The sequence below is a fragment of the Mesoplodon mirus genome, assembly GCF_964341445.2.
Source record: "Mesoplodon mirus genome assembly, chromosome: 6".
NCBI lineage: Eukaryota > Metazoa > Chordata > Mammalia > Artiodactyla > Ziphiidae > Mesoplodon > Mesoplodon mirus.
In genome coordinates this window covers 89175327-89195100 of record NC_138982.1, presented here as the reverse complement: position 1 = coordinate 89195100, position 19774 = coordinate 89175327, and the positions used below count along the sequence as shown (strand labels likewise).

Sequence of the window (19774 nt, the reverse complement as noted above, 5' to 3'; positions counted from 1 at the left end):
GGCTTTGGATATATTTAGTATAAGGCAGGGAAAGGTACCAAGGAGGCTGCTGAACGTGTAGCATTCACTCATTCTTGCTTTAGAAGGCTGTGTTTGGAGGCAGGGATCCTAGGTTAAAGTTCTAGTACCTTTCTGGCTAGAAAAGAATTTCACCTGGCATGTACATTCTCTGAGCCCATCTGGAAAATGATGACAGTCATGCCTACCCTAAATTAGTTGGTCCTAAAATAAATGATCTCCGTTTATACTAATGGAAAAGATGAAAACGAAAGCCAAATGGAAAGTGCACTGGAAATGGAATGTTTTTAACTCAGGGGCAAAGTGACCTGGTGGTATATGAAAAAAGCACAGCAAAAACTAACTCATGAACGCTATGCTAAAGAAGGCATAGAGCTGCCCAGGACAAACAACAGGTATGGATTTATTACTTCCTCTCCACTTCTCAAGAGATAAGACCACGCATGGTGTTGGGCAGTCCAGCTATAGAGCAGGACCTCTTCTACCTCTACCTTAACAATGCCCCATTCCCATTGCTGTTTTCCAGGAAAAAATACTTCATTTGGGGATAGGTTGGGATGGTGGGGTTGAGTGAAGAGAACTGAGAAGACCTGTATAGAACAGTGTTTACCTACATATATTTTGGCGTCAGGTGGCCTGGATTTGAATGTTGGCTCTGTCATTCACTATATATTTCATCTTCACCGGGTTATTCTAAGTCCCTAAGTTTTTGTTTCCTGATATAACAAATATGGATAATTATAGGAACTCCTTCACAGGTACCATTATTTTGATGATTAGATGAGATAATCTGTGTAAAGCACTTAGCACAGTTCCTGCCCAAGAGTAAGAGTCTGGAAAATGGTACTTTTCATTATGAATAGTAAAAATAATAATGAGTGAACTCTCTATCTCAGGTCTCATTAAAAATGAATCTTCCTCCCTCTCTTTTTGTGTCTGCCTGATATGGAGCCCAACAAAACATGTGCCACACGTTAGCAAAGTACACACTGACCTTGGCTTTAGACAAAGATTTTGGGCCTTCTTCCTAAAACTGTAAACTATGCGACTGCATGTGTGAGGACCTAGTGTTTATTCCATGGAGAATTGACAACATGGATTAATGTGCCGTATAGGAAATAGGAGGTGGGAATGGCTCAACATAAAGACAGCAGTGGAGAAGAGGTACAGTGTCATTCAGAAAGGAGAGGGTTGTTGCCTTTGAGGGAAAGTGTATTTCTTAAAGGGCCAAGCTGGTAGCTACTAAAAACTGCAAATCACTGGGAAGGCAGAAGCCAAGTATACATGCTTTGTGGTTGTCAATTTCCCAGTCTTCTGACTGTAACTTTGCTCTTGATCTGCCGGACCAGAAGGAAAAAACAATGGCCTCGATGTTAGAGAAATGGTTCTGGTATTGTGTATTTGGGTACAAAGGGAGCAAAAGAGAAAAGAGAAAAAGAGAAAGGGAAATTTCACCACAGAGTGATCGAAAATGTAAGCCTGGTATAAAGCTAAGGGGCAGATACTTAGATGGGGAGTTGTCACTCAAAAGCCCTGTCAAATTCCCCCTCATGACATCTTTTTCCCCCTTATTCTTTTGATCTTCACTCCTTCTCCTCTCTCTCTTGCCATTTCCCTCTCACAACCCTGGGAGATCTTCAGGTTTACAGGCTGGTTGGGTAAGCAAAGCACACATGAGTGCAAATATGTGCAATACACGAACAAATGCAAATTGAAGTGGTGTATGAGGATCTAAATATGAAAATGCTGAGGGACCAGTGGTGGTTGGGACCTCTTTCTGTTTCCTTTCTGTTGTCTGCAGAGTCATTCTCCTCCCTGCCTGCTCACAAAACAGTGTGTCTAAATCCTGTCCCCATGTTCCTGGAGTGCCTAGCTGAGAAGGGACTCTTGTCTTCACTATACCTTGTTCCTTTGTGTGAGCTAGTGCTCTGAGGCTGTGGGTGAGGGTAGAAATGTAACACACTGTTTGGCATTTGCTTCTTTTTTCATTTTCACTTGACAGGGTTTCCTTTTAGGTTAGTTTTAGGGTTATTCCAAGAAACGCAGTTCTCTGAGTCAAGCCTTGGGTTATTGTCATCCAGGTTTCCATCATTTGACGCTACTGGATCCCACAGTTCTTCAGACTGTAAGACTTTAATGTGTCTGAAATGTGTAGTTGTTAGGATTAGTTATAAAAAGTACAATGTGGCTTTGATTTCCCAGATTACAACAAAAGCCTTGGGGGCGGTTAATGTCATTGTTAGAAGCAGTAGTAGGAAAAGAAGGAGGAAAGGTAGTAGAAGGAGGAGGAGGTGTGGTAATAGAAGTAGTATAGACTATAATAACAGAGTAATAGGGCTTCCCTGGTGGTGCAGTGGTTGGGAGTCTGCCTGTCGATGCAGGGGACATGGGTTCGTGCCCCGGTCCGGGAAGATCCCCCATGCCGCGGAGCAGCTGGGCCCGTGAGCCATGGCGGCTGAGCCTGCACATCCGGAGCCTGTGCTTCATAATGGGAGAGGCCACAACAGTGAGAGGCCCACGTACCGCTAAAAAAAAAAAAAAAAAAAAAACAGAGTAATGGTACTGGTAATAGAATGGAATAATCTGGATAATATAATCTTGATAATCTCAGTCTAACTACATGCTACTTCCCTGTCTAAAGGCATAGTGTGTTCTTTGACCTTTTTTCCCAGTTTTATTGAGATATAATTGACATATAACATGGTATTCATTTTAGGTATACAACATGATGATTTGATATATGTATATATTGTAAAATGATCACCACAGTAAGTTCCATTAACATCCATCACTTCACACAGTTAAAATTTTTTTCTTATGATGAGAACCCTTAGTATGTGCTCTCTTAGCAACTTTTAAACACATTTTTAACTTTAGTTACCATGCTGTACATTACAGCCCCAGAATTTATTTATTTTATAACTGGAAGCTTGTACCTTTTGGCCACTTTTCACTCATTTTGCCTACTCCCCACCACCTGCCTCTGACCAGTCTGTTCCCTTTTAATCTGAAGGCTGTCTTACATTTCTTATTTTTCTTTTCCAATGCATTTGTTGAGCAAATTTAATTATTTGTCCTGTAGAATTACCCACAGCCTGGGTGTTGCTTTTCCCATCTCATGGTATCTCCATGTTCCTCTTTCACCTTTTAGTTAGGTATACAGATTTGATCACATTTATTTTTATTTTCTGGCAAGAGTATTTCATAGATGATATTGTGTAGTTACATCAGAGCTACATAATGTCTGATTGTGTGATGTTAACAGCCACTGATAGGTATTGCCTAGATTCATTCATTATGGGCTGCCAAAGAGTGATGTTCTAATTCTATCATTCCTTCATTTATCAGCTGAAGTGTTCTTATAAAGAGAAATTCCTCCAAAGAACCAATTATTTACTACATGTACAATTTGTATAAGAAAAGCAGAATAGACACTTGGTTCTTTCACTTTATTTACCAGATTTAAAAATGAGTTGGTTCACTAGCATTCTTAGGTCACAAATAAGTATTTGTGTTAAGTATCAAGAATTTATATGAATTTAAACATATTAATGAGTTTTAATTCATTATAGTTATTATCCTTATTAGGCTGAAAATGTCCCACATATAAAATCTATTAACCAGTTATAGTATAAATTGCAAATATTTTCTCAGTTTGTCCTCTGTCCATACTTTCTTATGCTACTGTTTCCAATGCAGCATAATTCTTACTTTTATGACATAAAATCTATCACTTTTTTTCCTTATTGGTTCTAATTTTGAGTCATAGTTAAGAAAAGTTTTCCCCATTCCGAGATTATACAGAAATTCACTCATGTTATTTCTCACACTTGCATGTTTTTTTTAAATTAGCATTTAAATTTGTGATGTTAGGTTTCTAGTGTTAAAAATTGTAACTAAATATATTTTTTATGATGTCTAATACTTTTTTTTTCTGTATTTCCTACTTTTTTTCCTTCCTGTGGTTCAGTTTAGAAATTTTCTATTGACCTATTTTCCAATTCACGAATCTTATTTTTCTTGGTATCCAGTAAGTTTTCAATCTCATCAAATTCATTCTTAATTTCTGATGTTACATTTTTAAGTTATTGGTTTTTTTAGATTTTTAATTCTTTGATGAAATTGTTCATCTTTTTATGTAGTTCCTTCATCTTTTTCTCTATCCTTGAATATGTTAAGAAGAGTTAATGTCCTTGTTGGTTAACTCCAATGTTTCTATTTTTTCTATATATGCAGTTTATTATATGTATTACATATATAAAGAATATATATTGTGTTATTATTGTCAATAATAACAAAAGGAAGGGATGTGCTGGAGTAAGTTGTGAAAAAAAAAAGAAAAAGTAGACAAAAAACAGACACGTGGGGCTTCCCTGGTGGCGCAGTGGTTGAGAGTCCGCCTGCTGATGGAGGGGACACGGGTTCGTGCCCCGGTCCGGGAAGATCCCACATGCTGCAGAGCGGCTGGGCCCGTGAGCCATGGCCGCTGAGCCTGTGCGTCCGGAGCCTGTGTTCCGCAACAGGAGAGGCCACAACAGTGAGAGGCCCGCGTACCACAAAAAAAAAGAAAAAACCAAAAAAACAGACACATGAATGATCTCCTATAACGTACCCAACAGAACAGTGCCACAATTAATGGTTTAAAGAATTTCATGTTCTTAAAGAAATTGAGACAAAAAAAGAAAAAAATGTATGTATTTTATATTGACCCATATATTTACCATTTCCTATGCTCTTCTTTCCATCCCATGGAATGAAGTTACTATTTGGTGTCATTTCCTTTCAGCCTGAAGGACTTACTTTAGAATTTCATATAAGACGAATCCACTTGCCATGAATTCTGGTTTTTCTTTTTTTCATTTTTATCTTTGAATGATATTTTCAATGACTGTAGAATTCTTAGTGGACTGTTTTTTCTTTCAGTATTTTGAATATGTCTTCTGATCTCCATTGTTTCTAGTGAGATGAGAGCCATTAATTCTACTATTGGTCCCTGCATGTGATAAGTTTGGGGCTTTTTCCTTACTGATTTCAATCACTGCTTTCCTAATTTTCTCTTTGTTTTGGCTTTCAGCAGTTTGATTATGACATGCCTAGTTGGGTGTTTCTTTGTATTTATCTTATTAAGGTTTTAAAGTTCTTGAATGTGTAAATTTGGGGAAATTTTTAAAAAATCAAATATGAAGTTTTTGGTCTTTGTTTCTTCAAATATTTGTTCTGTCCCCCTCTGTTTCATCTCTCCTTCTATGACTCTAATTACATATATATTAGGACACTTGATATTGTCCTATATGGCTCTGAAACTCTTCGTTTTCCTTCAATCCTCTTTCTCTCTGCTATTCAGATTAGATAATTTATATTAATCATCATTCAGATATACTGATTTTTTTCTTCTGCCATCTCAAATTGGCTGTTGAGAATTCCCAGTGAATTTTTTATTTTTATTATTGACTTTTCAACTCTAGAATAACCATCTGGTTCATTTTATCCTCACTAAAATTCCCTATGTATTGAGTCATTGCCATCATATTTTGCTTAATCCTTTGAACATACTTTTAATAGCTGCTTTGAAGTCTGTTAAATCCAATGTAGGATATGCTCAGAGTCAGTTTCAATGAACTGCTTTTTTCTTGAGTATGGATCACACTTTCCTGTTTCCTTCATATGTCCTCATTTTTTATTGAAAGCTAAACATAAAAAAACAAACAAACAAAAAAAACCATAAGGCAACAACTCTAGATTCTGTGGGTTTTTCAAAATTTTAGTAACTTACCCATATTTAAGTTGCAAAATCTGTCTCCTCTGCAGTGTGTGGCCATTGAAATGCTTAGCTTTTTACTATAATTCTTATGTCTTTAGTTTGACTTCCAAGGAGTTACCCCTACATTGGCAAAGCCCCTTTGTTGGTCCACAAATGAATTTGGCAAAAATTGTGCTCAAATACCTCAAGCCCAATAGGCTTCCACCCTCTACACATAGATGTCTGTGGAGGCGAGGTTAGGGAGTGCATTCAAAGTTGCGACAGTAGTACCTCCCTTGGCTTTCACTTTTCACTGGGCTCTCTCAGGTCCCCCCCACTCATGTGTATATTTTCCCAGTCAGCCTGAGATATGTAGAGAATTTATGTCAGCTATTATATGACTCTCTGATTTCTAGAATCTCCATGTTAACTGTCTATCTGGTCTGCCCCTCATCCCAAATGAGACTGCAAACCCAGGCTAACCAAGCGTCAGTTTTTCTCTGTTTCCTACCAAGTTTGTCCCTGTTAGCTGACAAAGTGAAGGATTTTCATGCTCAGACCTAATTTAAGTCTTCCCCTTTTGGAAGAAAAGCTGCTGGGTTTCGTAGCCAGCTATAAGACGGTGAAACTACCTTTCTCACCGACCTAGTCGGGAAAGGGGATAGAAGAATCCCTAAGCAAGAAGGCTAAAGACTCCTACTGTTCTTATTGAAACTCTAGTGGTTTTTCAGGAAGAATTGCTTCCCAATTAAATGTTTGTCTTTGGTCAGTTTCCAGGGCCCTGAAAACTGTGATTTTTTTTTAACACATTTGCTCAGTTTTATATATATCTTTTTTTCACTGACGTCTTCATGCCCGCAAAACCAGGAGTCAGCCCCTCAATCCCCACCTCATCCCCGTTTTTGATACTTATACTGTATCTTTATTTAAAAATACATATTCATTACTACTCTCTTATAACAATTATTTATTCTTAGTGCTAAAGGTAAATATATATTCAACACTTACCCCTAGCCTTTATGTGAATGTCTCTCCAGTTTGAAGTATATTCTATTGGAGAATCCTCAGGAAATGTTCATGGGGCAATATTCCCTGAGTTCTTGCATGACTCTAACATGTTTTTTATAGTCTTCATATTAAAGACTGAATGTAATATCCTTAACTCATATTTTCTTTCCTTGAGTATATTCGATATGTACTATATTATTTTCTGACATAAAGAATTGCTGTCCAAAAGTTAATAACAATTTGATTTTCTTTCCCCAGAACTGACTTTGCTTAATACTTTTATAAGAAAATGCTTTATGTCCACTCTGAGACTATTTTCCTACTTTTGCAGTATAATCTTTTAATATGTATTTTCTAGTCATATTATTTTAAGAAATTGTACCTGAATTATAATTTTCAGTATTTTTTCTATTGTTTATTTCCTTGAGTATCTTCTATTAAACATACTTTTTATCTTCTTTGCCTGTCTCTTTCTTTGAATCCCTTTTACCTCTTTTTTCTTTTAACATTCATTATTTATTAACTTATTTCATTTTAAAATTTCCCTCATTCTATTTTTAAAATTTCTTTTAATGCATTAGCTTTTGTGTTAATATGTTCTCGGTTTTGTTCTAGTTTACTCTTAATTTCTGAAATGATTTTCAAGACTTATTATTTCCAACCCTTTCCTGAATTCTCTCACTTATCTTTTATAAACTTTCTTCTCTCCAATTGACTCATTTACGTCTTTCTAAAATTTCTCATAGCTTATATCATTTTCTTTATTTCTTTTAGCTCAGTTTGAATAAGTAGGCTCTAGTTTTTATTTATTTTGAAGTCATGTCTTTCTAATATGCTGTTATTGTTGTAGGAATGTTACTTTGTTCTCTCTCTTTTTTTCTTATGGTATCTTTACATGTGATTCTACCCCATTTCTTTTCTATTGCTCGATCTAAGTTTGTTTAAGTTAAATGGATTTTGATTTTTATCATGGAAGAGTGGGCCAGGCTATCTTTTCTAGAGTCTTCAGTTTCTCTAGAGCTCTTTCTTCTGTTATGTTCAAGGTAAATTATATGCCACTGTACTTTGTGAGATGTACTTCCTTTCCTCTTATCCCTCACTTTATCTAAATTGCCTCTTTGCTTTCTCCTGTTGGGCCTGTCCTGTTTAATTTGGATTCTACTCCCAGGGGTTTCTTCTCAGTATGGGATATGTCTGAAAAGTCCCCTCTGCTCTAACACTGACAAGCCTTTTCTTCTTTTCCCTAGAAGGTAATTTGGTGCCTACATACTTCTTTCTGCATTTCTGCTGCTATTCTCAGATTAGTCTGCCTTTTTCCCCAGTGATTGCCTGTTGGTTTTTTTCTGGGGCAGGGGGAGAGTTCTCTAGTTCTAAGGGCCATCAGGAGCCCAGTTGATTTTCCTGTTTCTTTTTGCACAGTTGCTGATATCACAGTGGTCTAGTGGTTTGTCTCCACCTATTAATGGTGATATATTGTTATTTAGTGTTCCCGTAGAAGATATTGCTGTAGATATTGTGTTTAGTTTTGCTACTGTAGTTAGTCTGTTTTTATTAGGAATTTCAGGAATATTCAAAGAGTTATGCCACTTGTATTTCCAACTTCCCAGAATCTGGACAAACTTTACAAAAATTTAATACTTTTGTATTTGGGTAATGCACATTAAAATACAGTTAATGTACCAAGTGGATTTCATAAACTACACAAATATGTGCCTAGGTCAGTCTCTGTTTAAAATAAACTGATAGGGACTTCCCTCGTGGTGCATTGGTTAAGGATCCACCTGCCAATGGAGGGGACATGGGTTCGAGCCCTGGTCCTGGAAGATCCCACATGCCGCAGAGCAGCTAAGCCCATGCACCACAACTACTGAGCCTGCGTTCTAGAGGCCGTGAGCCACAACTACTAAGCCCGCATGCCACAGCTGTGCACCTCAACGAAGTGTAGCCCGCTGCTCGCCACAACTAGAGAAAAGCCCACGTGCAGCAATGAAGACCCAAAGCAGCCAAAAAAAAAATAAAATAAAATAAAATTTCTCTCATTAAAAAAAATTTAAAAATAAAATAAACTATATAAGTCGAACAATTACAATAATCTCAAAAATAAAATTAATAATATTAATGGTGGTATGCAAACATGGCAAAAAAAGTTTCGTGGTGATATACAAGTAACTCCATTTGGAAGTACTGTTATAGTTAAATGCCTTTAACCATAAAAGACAAGGGTTTTGTTGTTTTGTTTTGTCTTTTAAATTATGGGGTTGGAGTAATATTTTGAAGCAGCAATAGAAAGCAAAGAAGGCACTGATCCCATCTCCTGATCTTGAGGAAATAAGGGTATATGAAAACAAACAACCACTGTCTGAGAATGATGCAGGGAAGATGGGCCCCAATGGGGAGGCCTGGCTTCAGTTAAGGAAGGGGGGGAGGAGAGAGTTATCAGTGAAGAGGACAGCTGATACTGATGAGAGCTTGAAACACAACGAAGTTCTAAAGGCTAGGTATAACTTTCAAAATATCCAATTTAAAAAAAAAATGTGCTGTTGATAATAATGAGGATGTTCATACCCCATGATCCATTAGTTATACTTCAGAGAATTTATCTTAAGTAGCTGAATGATCAAAAGAAACTGCTAGTTTAAGGATGATCCTTACTATAAAGACTGTAATAGTTTAAATAAGGTAAAAACCCAAACTGAAAAACCATATGCTTCAATAATTGAAAATTACTGAACAAATGATGATATGTATATATGACATAAAGCATCTAAAAATTTCAACCACAAATAACTTAAGAATCATGCAAAACATTTTAAGTAAAAATATAGGTGACACTTTTTGGTTAATAAAATTGCAAAGTATAAAAAAATACATGCATACAAATAAGATTTGTATAGATATAGAAAAAAAGAAATAAGATTTTCAGGATATTAGGATGATAGAATTGTTTTCATTTATACATTTTTTAAATTTTTTAAAATTTATTTTTGGCTGCATTGGGTCTTCATTGCAGTGGCGTGGGCTTTCTCTAGTTGGGGCGAGTGGGGGCTAGTCTTTGCTGTGGTGCGCAGGCTTCTCATTACGGTGGCTTCCCTTGTTGCTGAGCATGGGCTCTAGAGTGCAGGCTCAGTAGTTGTGGCTCACAGGCTCTAGAGCTCAGGCTGAGTAGTTGTGGCGCACGGGCTTAGTTGCTCTGCAGCATGTGGGATCTTCCTGACTCAGGGCTGGAACCTGTGTTCCCTGCATTGGCAGGCGGATTCTTAACCACTGCACCACCAGGGAAGTCCTATAAGTTATTTTTGACATTATTATAGTTTACTTACATATGTGTGTATATATGTGTATATATATATATATATATATATATATATATATATACGTATATATGTATATCACCTTCCTGAAAAGAGAGACTACAAAACTATTCATCTAATACCACTTTAAAAATGAAAATAATTTATTAATGGTGCTTCCTTGGAGTTCCTTATGTGTTTTTCTGTGTCATTTCTTCTTCGGAGAAATATTTATAAGCTCTAAAATGACAGTTAGGTATGAAAACAGTAAAACAATCAACATATGTCAGGAGTTTGGTAGGAGGAAGGTATGAACAGGCAGAGCACAGAGGATTTTTAGGTCAGTGAAACTATTCTATATGATACTACAATAGTGGATACATGCCAGGCATTTGTCAAAATTCATGGAATGTACAGCACCAAGAATGGACCCTAATGTAAATAAACTATGGCCTTTGGGTGATGATGTGTTTGATGTCGGTTCATTGATTGTAACGAAGGCAACACTGTGGTTGAGGTGTTAGTGGTGGGGGAGGCTGTGCATGGGTGGGGCAGAGGGGATATATGGAAACTCTGTACTTCCCACTCAATTTTGCTATGAACCTAAAAGTTCTCTACAAGTAATTGTCTATTAAAATTTTTAAAAAGACAATTAGAGGCTAGATTATAACGTTTTATGCTCTACCTGATCCAGGAAATGTGATCTGAAGCCTAAAGCACCAATTTGGGGTTAAAGCAGAGGAACATAACAAACTGTGAGCTGGATTCTGTTAGGGTAGTTTCCCTATAGTTTTTCAGTGAGAACTCTGCGCTTCTCAGTGACTCTTTTGCCATTTATACGAGGACTGTAGGTGGGGTCCCCTTCATAGGTGTATCCTGAGGATAGATGAATCTCTATACTAAAACTGTTCTCATTTCTTGGATTAAAAGCACTTTACAAACCAATCACAGATCCATATCTTTTCTACCTTATGTTTTGTTACAGTTACACAGGATGAATGGAGATGCAACCATACAATAGAAATAGAGATAAATCAGACTCTGGAAATACCGTGCTTTCAAAATATCTCCTTAGAAATTTCATCTGAGCTCACCTTCGCGTGGTTGGTGGTAAGTGTTGCCCTTTTCAGTGAATAACTGCAATGATCTTTAAATATTAATGAAGTAAAAATGAATAACAAGTAACAATAGGGAAGGACACATGCTGGATGAGAGGCAGGCATTATGTGGAAGGTTGGGGAGTACCCAGGGGAGGGAAGGAAGGACACTAGGATTCCTTCCAACTCAGCAAGCCTCTGGGTCTGTGAATGCAGGAGCTTAGAAATTAGTTCCTCAAGGTTAGTTTATATTTCAAGCTATATACTAAACTGTGATTACAGAGAGAAAAAAGTGTGATGGTGCCCCCAAGAGGAGCCACATCCCACAGAAGCTCCTACTCACACATACTTGTTTACACACATGTGCAGAGGTGTAGACTACCTTTTCCCAGAACCCTTACTACTCCATTCTGGAAAATATACAACATTGCTTAGATTGGGAAGCACAAACTCTAATGCTTATCAAATATAGGGAGAAAATGTGCATGAGAGAAGCAGGAGCTGAATAAGAAACAGTCACTGCCCAGCTCTATTATTGCCACAGGCCCGTAGTTGCCATGTTTCTGACTTAAAAGAATAAAACAAAACAAAACAGAAGGCAAGCCAGCCAAATGACAGCCAGCTCTTAACCAATATATACAGTAGACCTCTAGTACTACTGTTAAATCAGTTGATAACACAAGTCTTACACAATTATAAAGATAACCATAAACACACTTTGGAGAATCACGTAATAGGGTGTTTATTTAGGTGATCCAGAATATGACTATATTAATTTTTCATATCATCATCAAAATGAAAACACAAGAGTTAAAAATTCTTGCAGAACTGATAGAAGTCCGTGAATATAGCAGCTGATACCACCTGCAAAATACTGTACTCGCATGGTTGATCATTCATGTTACAAGTGAATAGATTTTTGTGGGCTGTCTTGGAAACTAGAACTTTCATATAAAAAGATTTCTCTGAGGATGTGCCAAATCCAAAATAATTGACTTGCAAGTAGGCCTTAAAATACAACCTACTGATAATTTTTTACTGTCTAGATATTTTTGGATAGTCAGTAGGATCAAAAGATATTATAAAATAACTTTCTCAAATTGTCCTAAAATCTACAATGTCTCCTTGTCATCTGTCAAAAACCACATTTTTTCCCCCTTTTAGGGTTTGGTTTCCAAAATGTAAGACTTCCTGCCTGACATTATACCCATCATTTGTATAAGTCAATTGTTCTTAACAAATGTGATACAGTGTGGCTCTTAGAAAAAAAATTTTTAAGTGGAGATTATGTCAGGAAGTCAGAAACCTGCTGAACTAAACATTACTGTAATGAAAATGCAGTATCTATACCTTGTTTACATTATTAATATATACCACCAATGGGCGAAACGTTTCTACCCTAATTATCACAAATTCACTATCAATGGGAATAGTAAAATCTAATAGTAATAAATAAGACTAAAGTTTACAGAATATTGAGCAGAGTTCCCTGACTTAAAAGAATAAAACAAAACAATTCTTTTCCCTAAGTGGGAAAAGAATTTGAAAAAGAACAGATACATGTATATATATAATTGAATCACTTTGCTGTACACCTGAAACCAACAAAACACTGTTAATCAACAATACTCCAGCGTAAAATAAAAATTTTTTAAAGAATAATAATAAAAAAAATAAAATAAAGTTTAAAAAGACTAAAGTTTAATAAGCTTTACTCTACAGATTTTTGCTGGCTAGTCAGTTGATCTGTAGTGGATTTATCTTATCTGAAGGGTGTCTAATCTGTTTTTCCAAGCAATTGTTAAAGCTTTCAGTCAGCTTATGTCTTTTCTGTGACGCTGAGCTTCTCCAGGGCAAAAAGCTGCACTACTCATTTCAAAAACCCTTAGCATCTAATATACTGCCTAGAACATAGGCACTCAGTAAATATCTAATACATAATTGAATTGTTTCATTTCTCTTTGTCCCCTTCCCTCACAGTCCTATTCATTGGCCTCATATTAAATGGATGATCACTAAACCTCATGCTGGCTGTCTGATTGGTTAATGAGCAGCTCATTAAGTATCAATGACTAGATAACTGATAAGGCATCCTCTATCTAACAGTTTTCTTCAAAGAAACTAACATTATCTGTGAATCCTGCCAACACATTTAGGATAAATAAGGGATGGAGAGATTGCACCTAAGGTCACACAGTGAGAGAATGAGTCCTTAACTTCTACTGGAACTTCAAGCCATGCTCTCAGTTTAAAGAATGCATCACAATTGAGACAAATTGAGGAATCTTTTTGAAAGAAACTTCTTTTCACAGGGAACGTCGTATTGGCAAATGTGCTGATCAAATTCCAACTGTGCATTCCCTTTTAAAATGTCAAAATCTATTTGCTCCTCTAATTTACATCCGTACTCCATACTGCTGGCACTGTGGGATTCAGCAAGCCTGAGATGAAATCATCTAATCTCTCATTATTAAGGAATAAACTACAGTTCTTTATGTCATGACTGTTGTAGGTCTGCCGAGAACATAAATATCCCCTCAATCCATTTTTTAGTGCTTTAGTTTCTTGTTAAACTGGCAGTAGTAATCATAATGATAACTAATTGTTCTTAAGAGACATGATATAATGTGGCTTTTAGAAAAAAGTTAAAAAGTAGAGATGGTGAAGATGAGCACAGGAGGGTAGAAACCTGCTTTATTGAACTCAGTAACTCCGGGGAGCTGCAAAGTACTCCCACTTCAAGTGCTGCATTAAACCCTGGAAGCAATTTGACAAACTAAAATTAGTTTAATCTAAGTCACTGGAAAGCAAAAGCCATGTCTTGTATGTGGAATTTTATAAAATCTAATTAATTCAGTTATGACCTTCATGAGAAAGGTTATTATTGGGATTCTCAGTTATCATAAAAATATTATTTGCTGTGTGTCTCTGATCCCATGCTAAGGCTGTGTTAATTGTGTTCATGGAACAGATCCTTTGCATTTTGGAATGTTACATTCCAGGATCATGACTACACTGAAGTAGAAAGGCATCTGGTGCATATTGTGTATCCAACATTTATCTAGAAAGAGAGGTAACTAAGTAAACACAAAGGGCTAACCCTCGGTGTCAGCTGAGGCTCCGTGTGCATGGTTGGATGATATAGAAAAAGTCATAGAATGTGTGTATTTAGATGGAATGCAGTTGGTAGAGAAAGGACAAATGATATTTTTCCTAGTTTATGTCCTGGGGCACAAGCATGCAGTCAACAGGGAAATTCTGCGGGCTTACTCTGGGAGCTTCTAAATACAGTCTAATATTCTGTGTTCATTCCATACTATCATCCTGATTTCCCCAGTATAAATTTCAGTTCAATCTAACAAACATATGTGAATCTGTTTTAAGTGCTAGGTCCTGCAGGGATACAAAACTATATTGAACGTGTTTCCAACCATGAAATACAACTTTAATAAAAATGTAAAAACTAGCAACATAGAGGGAAAATAATTTGATTCTGACTAAATGTACCTGGAAAAGCCTCTTAGGTTATGTCTGAGCTGGATAATTAAAGCCAGCAAACAACAGACATGTACTACACCAAGACCCTGGGACCTGTGAGCACATAGTGGTAGTGGGAGTGGGGGAGGTGATGAGGGAATGTTTGTTCCCAAACTTGGTGGATAAAGAGAAATCCATGACTTTTCTCTTTAAAATCATGAAAAGAAAATGAGAAGCATACCAGATTCACACAGTTCAATATTAGTGATAAAGGTATATAACTAAAACCTAGATGCTTATGCTTCTTTAAATTTTTATCTATAAATGTCTCTTTTCAATATTCTCTTCTTTATTATTTGTAATGTTTTATATGTAAACAAAAATCGAAATGGTACCATCAACAATATTGGTTTTCCATGCCTATGGGAAGCCTAGCTATTCAGAAAAGAAAGCTGTCACCTTCTACCTGATGGCAACTGACCCTAACTGTCTTCACCATAATCAAAAATGAAGTGTTAACAAATACCGTATGCTAACACATATATATGGAATCTAAAAAAAAAAAAAAAGGTTATGAAGAACCTAGGGGCAAGGACGGGAATAAAGATGCAGGACTACTAGAGAATGGACTTGAGGACACGGGGAGGGGGAAGGGTAAGCTGGGACAGAGAGAGTGGCATGGACATATATACACTACCAAATGTAAAATAGATAGCTAGTGGGAAGCAGCTGCATAGCACAAGGAGATCAGCTCGGTGCCTTGTGACCACCTAGAGGGGTGGGATAGGGAGGGTGGGAGGGAGACGCAAGAGGGAGGGGATATGGGGATATATGTATATGTATAGCTGATTCACTTTGTTATAAAGCAGAAACTAACACAGCATTGTAAAGCAATTATACTCCAATAAAGATGTTAAAAAAATAATGAAGTGTTAGCCAACCTACAAAGTGTTGACAACCAATTGTGATGATTGGAAAAATATTGTTGTGGACTTCTATAAAATGGACATGGGGAGCTTTGCAAGGAGCCTACTTGACAGCACTGAGTGGATGGAGAATCAATGGAGCAAAGTGAAGATAGGAAGCAGTTAGGAGATAAAGAAGTAGCAATCGACGCAGTTAACAGAGTTTATTGAATGGGCTCTGTACACTCAGCACCTACTTGTCCTGTGGCCACCACTGCCAGCTCTGACATGGAGCTCAGGGCAACCCAGAGATGAGGTCACCTCACTAAATCAAATGTGCCATGGTCTCTTTTCTGCATTGAAAATTCTGATTCTAGTACTAAAATAGGAACCCCTCTGCAAATTATTTTAGGGTTTGTCAGGTCCTTAAGAGACATTCAGGAGGAGTTTTCCATGATTCAATATGAACTCTCCCAGCCCTCATCATGCTAATTATTCTATCCAACTTCTGATGTTATTATGCATTTATTTTTCTTCTATGGGTCCTGATTTTCTATTTGTTTTTCTTGTGAATTTTTCTTCTCCTCAAACAGACTCTCAGCAGAAAAGTCAAGGACTGTCCATTCTACTACTTTTGTGAAGCAGTATGTAGCAAAGGCATTAAATAGCATGGCTTTTCAAGGGAAATTGTTTTCAAATCCTGGCTCTACATATTTTTTTTTTCCTGGCTCTACATTTAATAGCTGTGTGACCTAGGAGCTAGGATTAGGGTGAAGTGAGTAGGGTCCTCACCTTGGGTGCAAAATTTAAGGAAGTGCCCCAAGAAATCAGTAATCAAGATATATATCTTAATAAAATATTTTAAAAAATAAAAATTTAGGGAAAATCCATGATAGACAAAATGTCGAATTTTAAAATAAAGGCACAATGTTTTTTGTTTGTTTTGAGATCCTGCTGTGCTGTTCAAAGAACAGGATTTTCCAACCAGCCTGTGGTTCCTTGGTCTTCATGGCATCATGCCCCCCACGGGTGCAGGTTTGGAGGTTAACAAGGGCAGGAGAAAAGATTGAGCAATGCATGGCTTCATGTAATCATTTTTCAAAATGTTAAATTGTAGAGAGTTTATTTTTTCCACTGAGGCAAAATATGGGAGAATATTCTGATAAGTGCATTTAAGGATATACATTTTTCCTTTTGTCTCAGAATCCTATACAACCTTGGATACGTTGCCCAGCCTGAGTTTTAGTTCTATCATCCACAGAAGGGGATAATTGTAGTTATATAATATAATTATAATTATATTATAATTATATAATTATAGCTTTATCATTATAATTATAGCTTTATAATTATATTATAATTATATTGTTATAGTGGCGGCTCCATGGTGTTGTTGTGAGGTGCTAAATAACTTAGCACAGTACCTATGCTCAATGCATATTAAAAACTAATCTTTAAAGAGTTCATTTTAGGACTCTCCATAATTCTTCAGTTTAGTCGAGCAGAGAGTAAATACTCATGAATTCACAGCAGGCTGACTCAGTTGAGGCTGGAGGACAGTGATTTAGTATTAATTGAACATCTGTTGAGTGTTAGGACTCGTGTAGGTGTATCATATACATTAGCTAGTTCAGTCTACATTCCTCATTCAGTTTTGTAAGGGTCTACCAAGTTGGAAATCCCATGAAGTTTTAGAAATATTTATTAATATTTTTTAAATTATCAAAAGAAGAAAAGAAAAACAGGCAAGAATAAAGGTTCTGTGCAAGATCCCCTACCAGTCTGTTTCTGGAAGAACAGGTGCCCTAAGGTCATTCCTAACAGGTAGGAGTTGAGGTGTATTCTCTGACCCCTATCACCAAAGGTAGATCAATATATCATAAAAGGCTCCTTTCAATCAGCAAATTGTCCACACCTCTAAAATCTCCAATTTATACAAAGACCTCTGGCTTCCTGGAATTTCTTATACATTTTTCAGTCGAGATAGTCCACAAAAAAATTTTTATTTGTTTTGTGATGGCTTGGTTTTATTAAGATGTGCTGTCTCAGAGGCTTCTTCGTCCCTTTTTTGATGCTGTGACTTAAGTACCTTCTTTGTGTGACCTATGAGCAAGTTAGCTAAACTTGGTTTATTCCAGATCGTTGTAAGGAGTAAATAAGGTAAGACTTGAAAGAACTTGGCACAGTGCCTCAAACACAGTAGGTGCTAAATAAATTTAAGCTATGACTAATAAGAATATAAAAATGTAGTCGTGGTCATCGTATAATGTTAGTATTGTCTCTCCCTCTCCCAGCCCTAGACATTTCCTTGTTCCCCTGCATTTTGTCACCTCTCTTCCCATTTGCTCCACGAAGGCAGGTGCTCACATGCAGATTCTCACCCCTTTATATCTGGAGACTCTGGAATCTCTCAGGCTGTCCTGATGTTGTAGATTACAGGGCACACTTTGCAACCGAATCCATCTTTCCCAACGAGGGAACAAATCCCTCCTCTACAACAGTCAAGCACCCAGAAAATCAAAAAACACTCTACATAATTTTTTTTTTTTTTTTTTTGCTGTACGCGGGCCTCTCACTGTTGTGGCCTCTCCCGCCGCGGAGCACAGGCTCCGGACGCGCAGGCCCAGCGGCCATGGCTCATGGGCCCAGCCGCTCCGCGGCATGTGGGATCTTCCCGGACCGGGGCACGAACCCGCGTCCCCTGCATCGGCAGGCGGACTCTCAACCACTGCGCCACCAGGGCAGCCCCTGCATAATTTTTTAAATATCTTTTCTCCATCAGTTAAACTACCCTGGCCAGTCACCCCCAGCTATGCAGTAAAGGAGAAAGCCGTTTTCTCACCGATCTCCAACTTCAGCTTCTGACTGCCCTTCTTCCACGACAGAGTGACAGATGGAAATGTTCCAAATGGCGAGTCATTTACTAAAAGATCAAGCATTTTGAAGCCCTAGATTCTCACCAAAACAGTCCCTGTGCATAAAACAAAAGCTGTAAAACGTAGCTTGTGCTGAAGAACCTGCAGGGGGAGCCTGCCTCCTTAATTACTGGCCTCCAGATCAGCAGACGCTGAGTGAAATGCCTTCCTGTTTCTTCTGTTGTCAGGGCTCCTTTTGGGGCCCCTGTCTCCAGAACATAAGTTCTCTCCCTTTAATTTTCTGTATCCTTCCTCGTTAGGAAGGCAGTGGCACAGACTCCTAAGTCCTACTTTATGTGGGTATGAAGTTATGTTCTTTGCTTCAGGAGTAAGTCTGTGATTCTCTGCAGGCAGTACTACCTGTCTATCTGTAGGTAAAGCTGATCCCAATCCTCACCATGTTCACCTAAAAAATTGTCTTGCGTAAGAGTTTCTACTACGTATATTCTGGAAATGCCTATATAAACCGTCTAAGAAGTCTGCCTTCCTGTTTTCCACTTCTTGCTCTGTTCCCAGCTCATACTTGAATTTTCTCCCTCGCCTGGCTTCCCTTTCTTCTACCCTGAATCTGTCTCGTTTTTTAAACTAGAGATTCCAAGTCACAGACCTTTGTTTTCATTATTTCATGACTTCTTCCCCATCCGATGCATTCCTGTTCACCCTGTTCCTTTTCAGTTCCTTCCATTTTCCCCGACCCCTACGCATAATGATTCATCTGTTGTTTGGAGTTAGACCAGTGGTTCTCAGCCCCCGGTCCTCTGAGGACCTTTTAAAAAATGTGCCCTGGGATGAGACTGATCCCAGAACAACTCCATTAGAACCTCAAGAGAAGAAGCTTGTGCATCAGAATGTGTTCAAAGCAACTCAGTTGAAAATATTGAGCTATACTGAAGGAGCACAAGGACATAACCCTTCCTCTCTGCTTATGCCCCTTAAGAGTCCCCTCCTCACTAGGCCCTTAGTCAGCACATTTACTGACCCTGCCCAACACTGTGACATCTCCGGGACCTTGTCCATGAGATTCAGGCTAAGGCAAGAATAATGAAGGCTTTTTTTCATAGACCCACAAAAAGGATATGGACTAGAGGAATCAAGTACTCCAGTTAAACTCTGATCTCCAAATTCAGATGAACATTTACAGCCTATTCCTTATGTGTCCTTTTTGAAGGTCACAATCACAGAAATAAGAGCAGAAGGACAGCAACTAGGCTGAGGTAAGGAGGTAAGGAGATACCAAGGACACAAAATTTAAGGAGGCACTCACTCTCAGGTGCCCACCCTGCACTTAAAAGATCCTGGGAGTGACTGCTTCCTTAAATTTTGC

General features: G+C 37.7%; 1 protein-coding gene across 1 annotated transcript in view; it reads left to right on the top strand.

Annotated features, from left to right (window-relative positions):
* The window catches only part of CD96 (CD96 molecule), a gene marked incomplete at both ends in the record, with an annotated part of 80301 nt that overhangs the window by 3784 nt on the left and 56743 nt on the right, over positions 1 to 19774 (top strand). Inside the window, 1 exon segment of the mRNA XM_082624361.1 lies at positions 11042 to 11166. Within this exon segment, the coding sequence (XP_082480487.1) occupies positions 11042 to 11166 (125 nt within the window).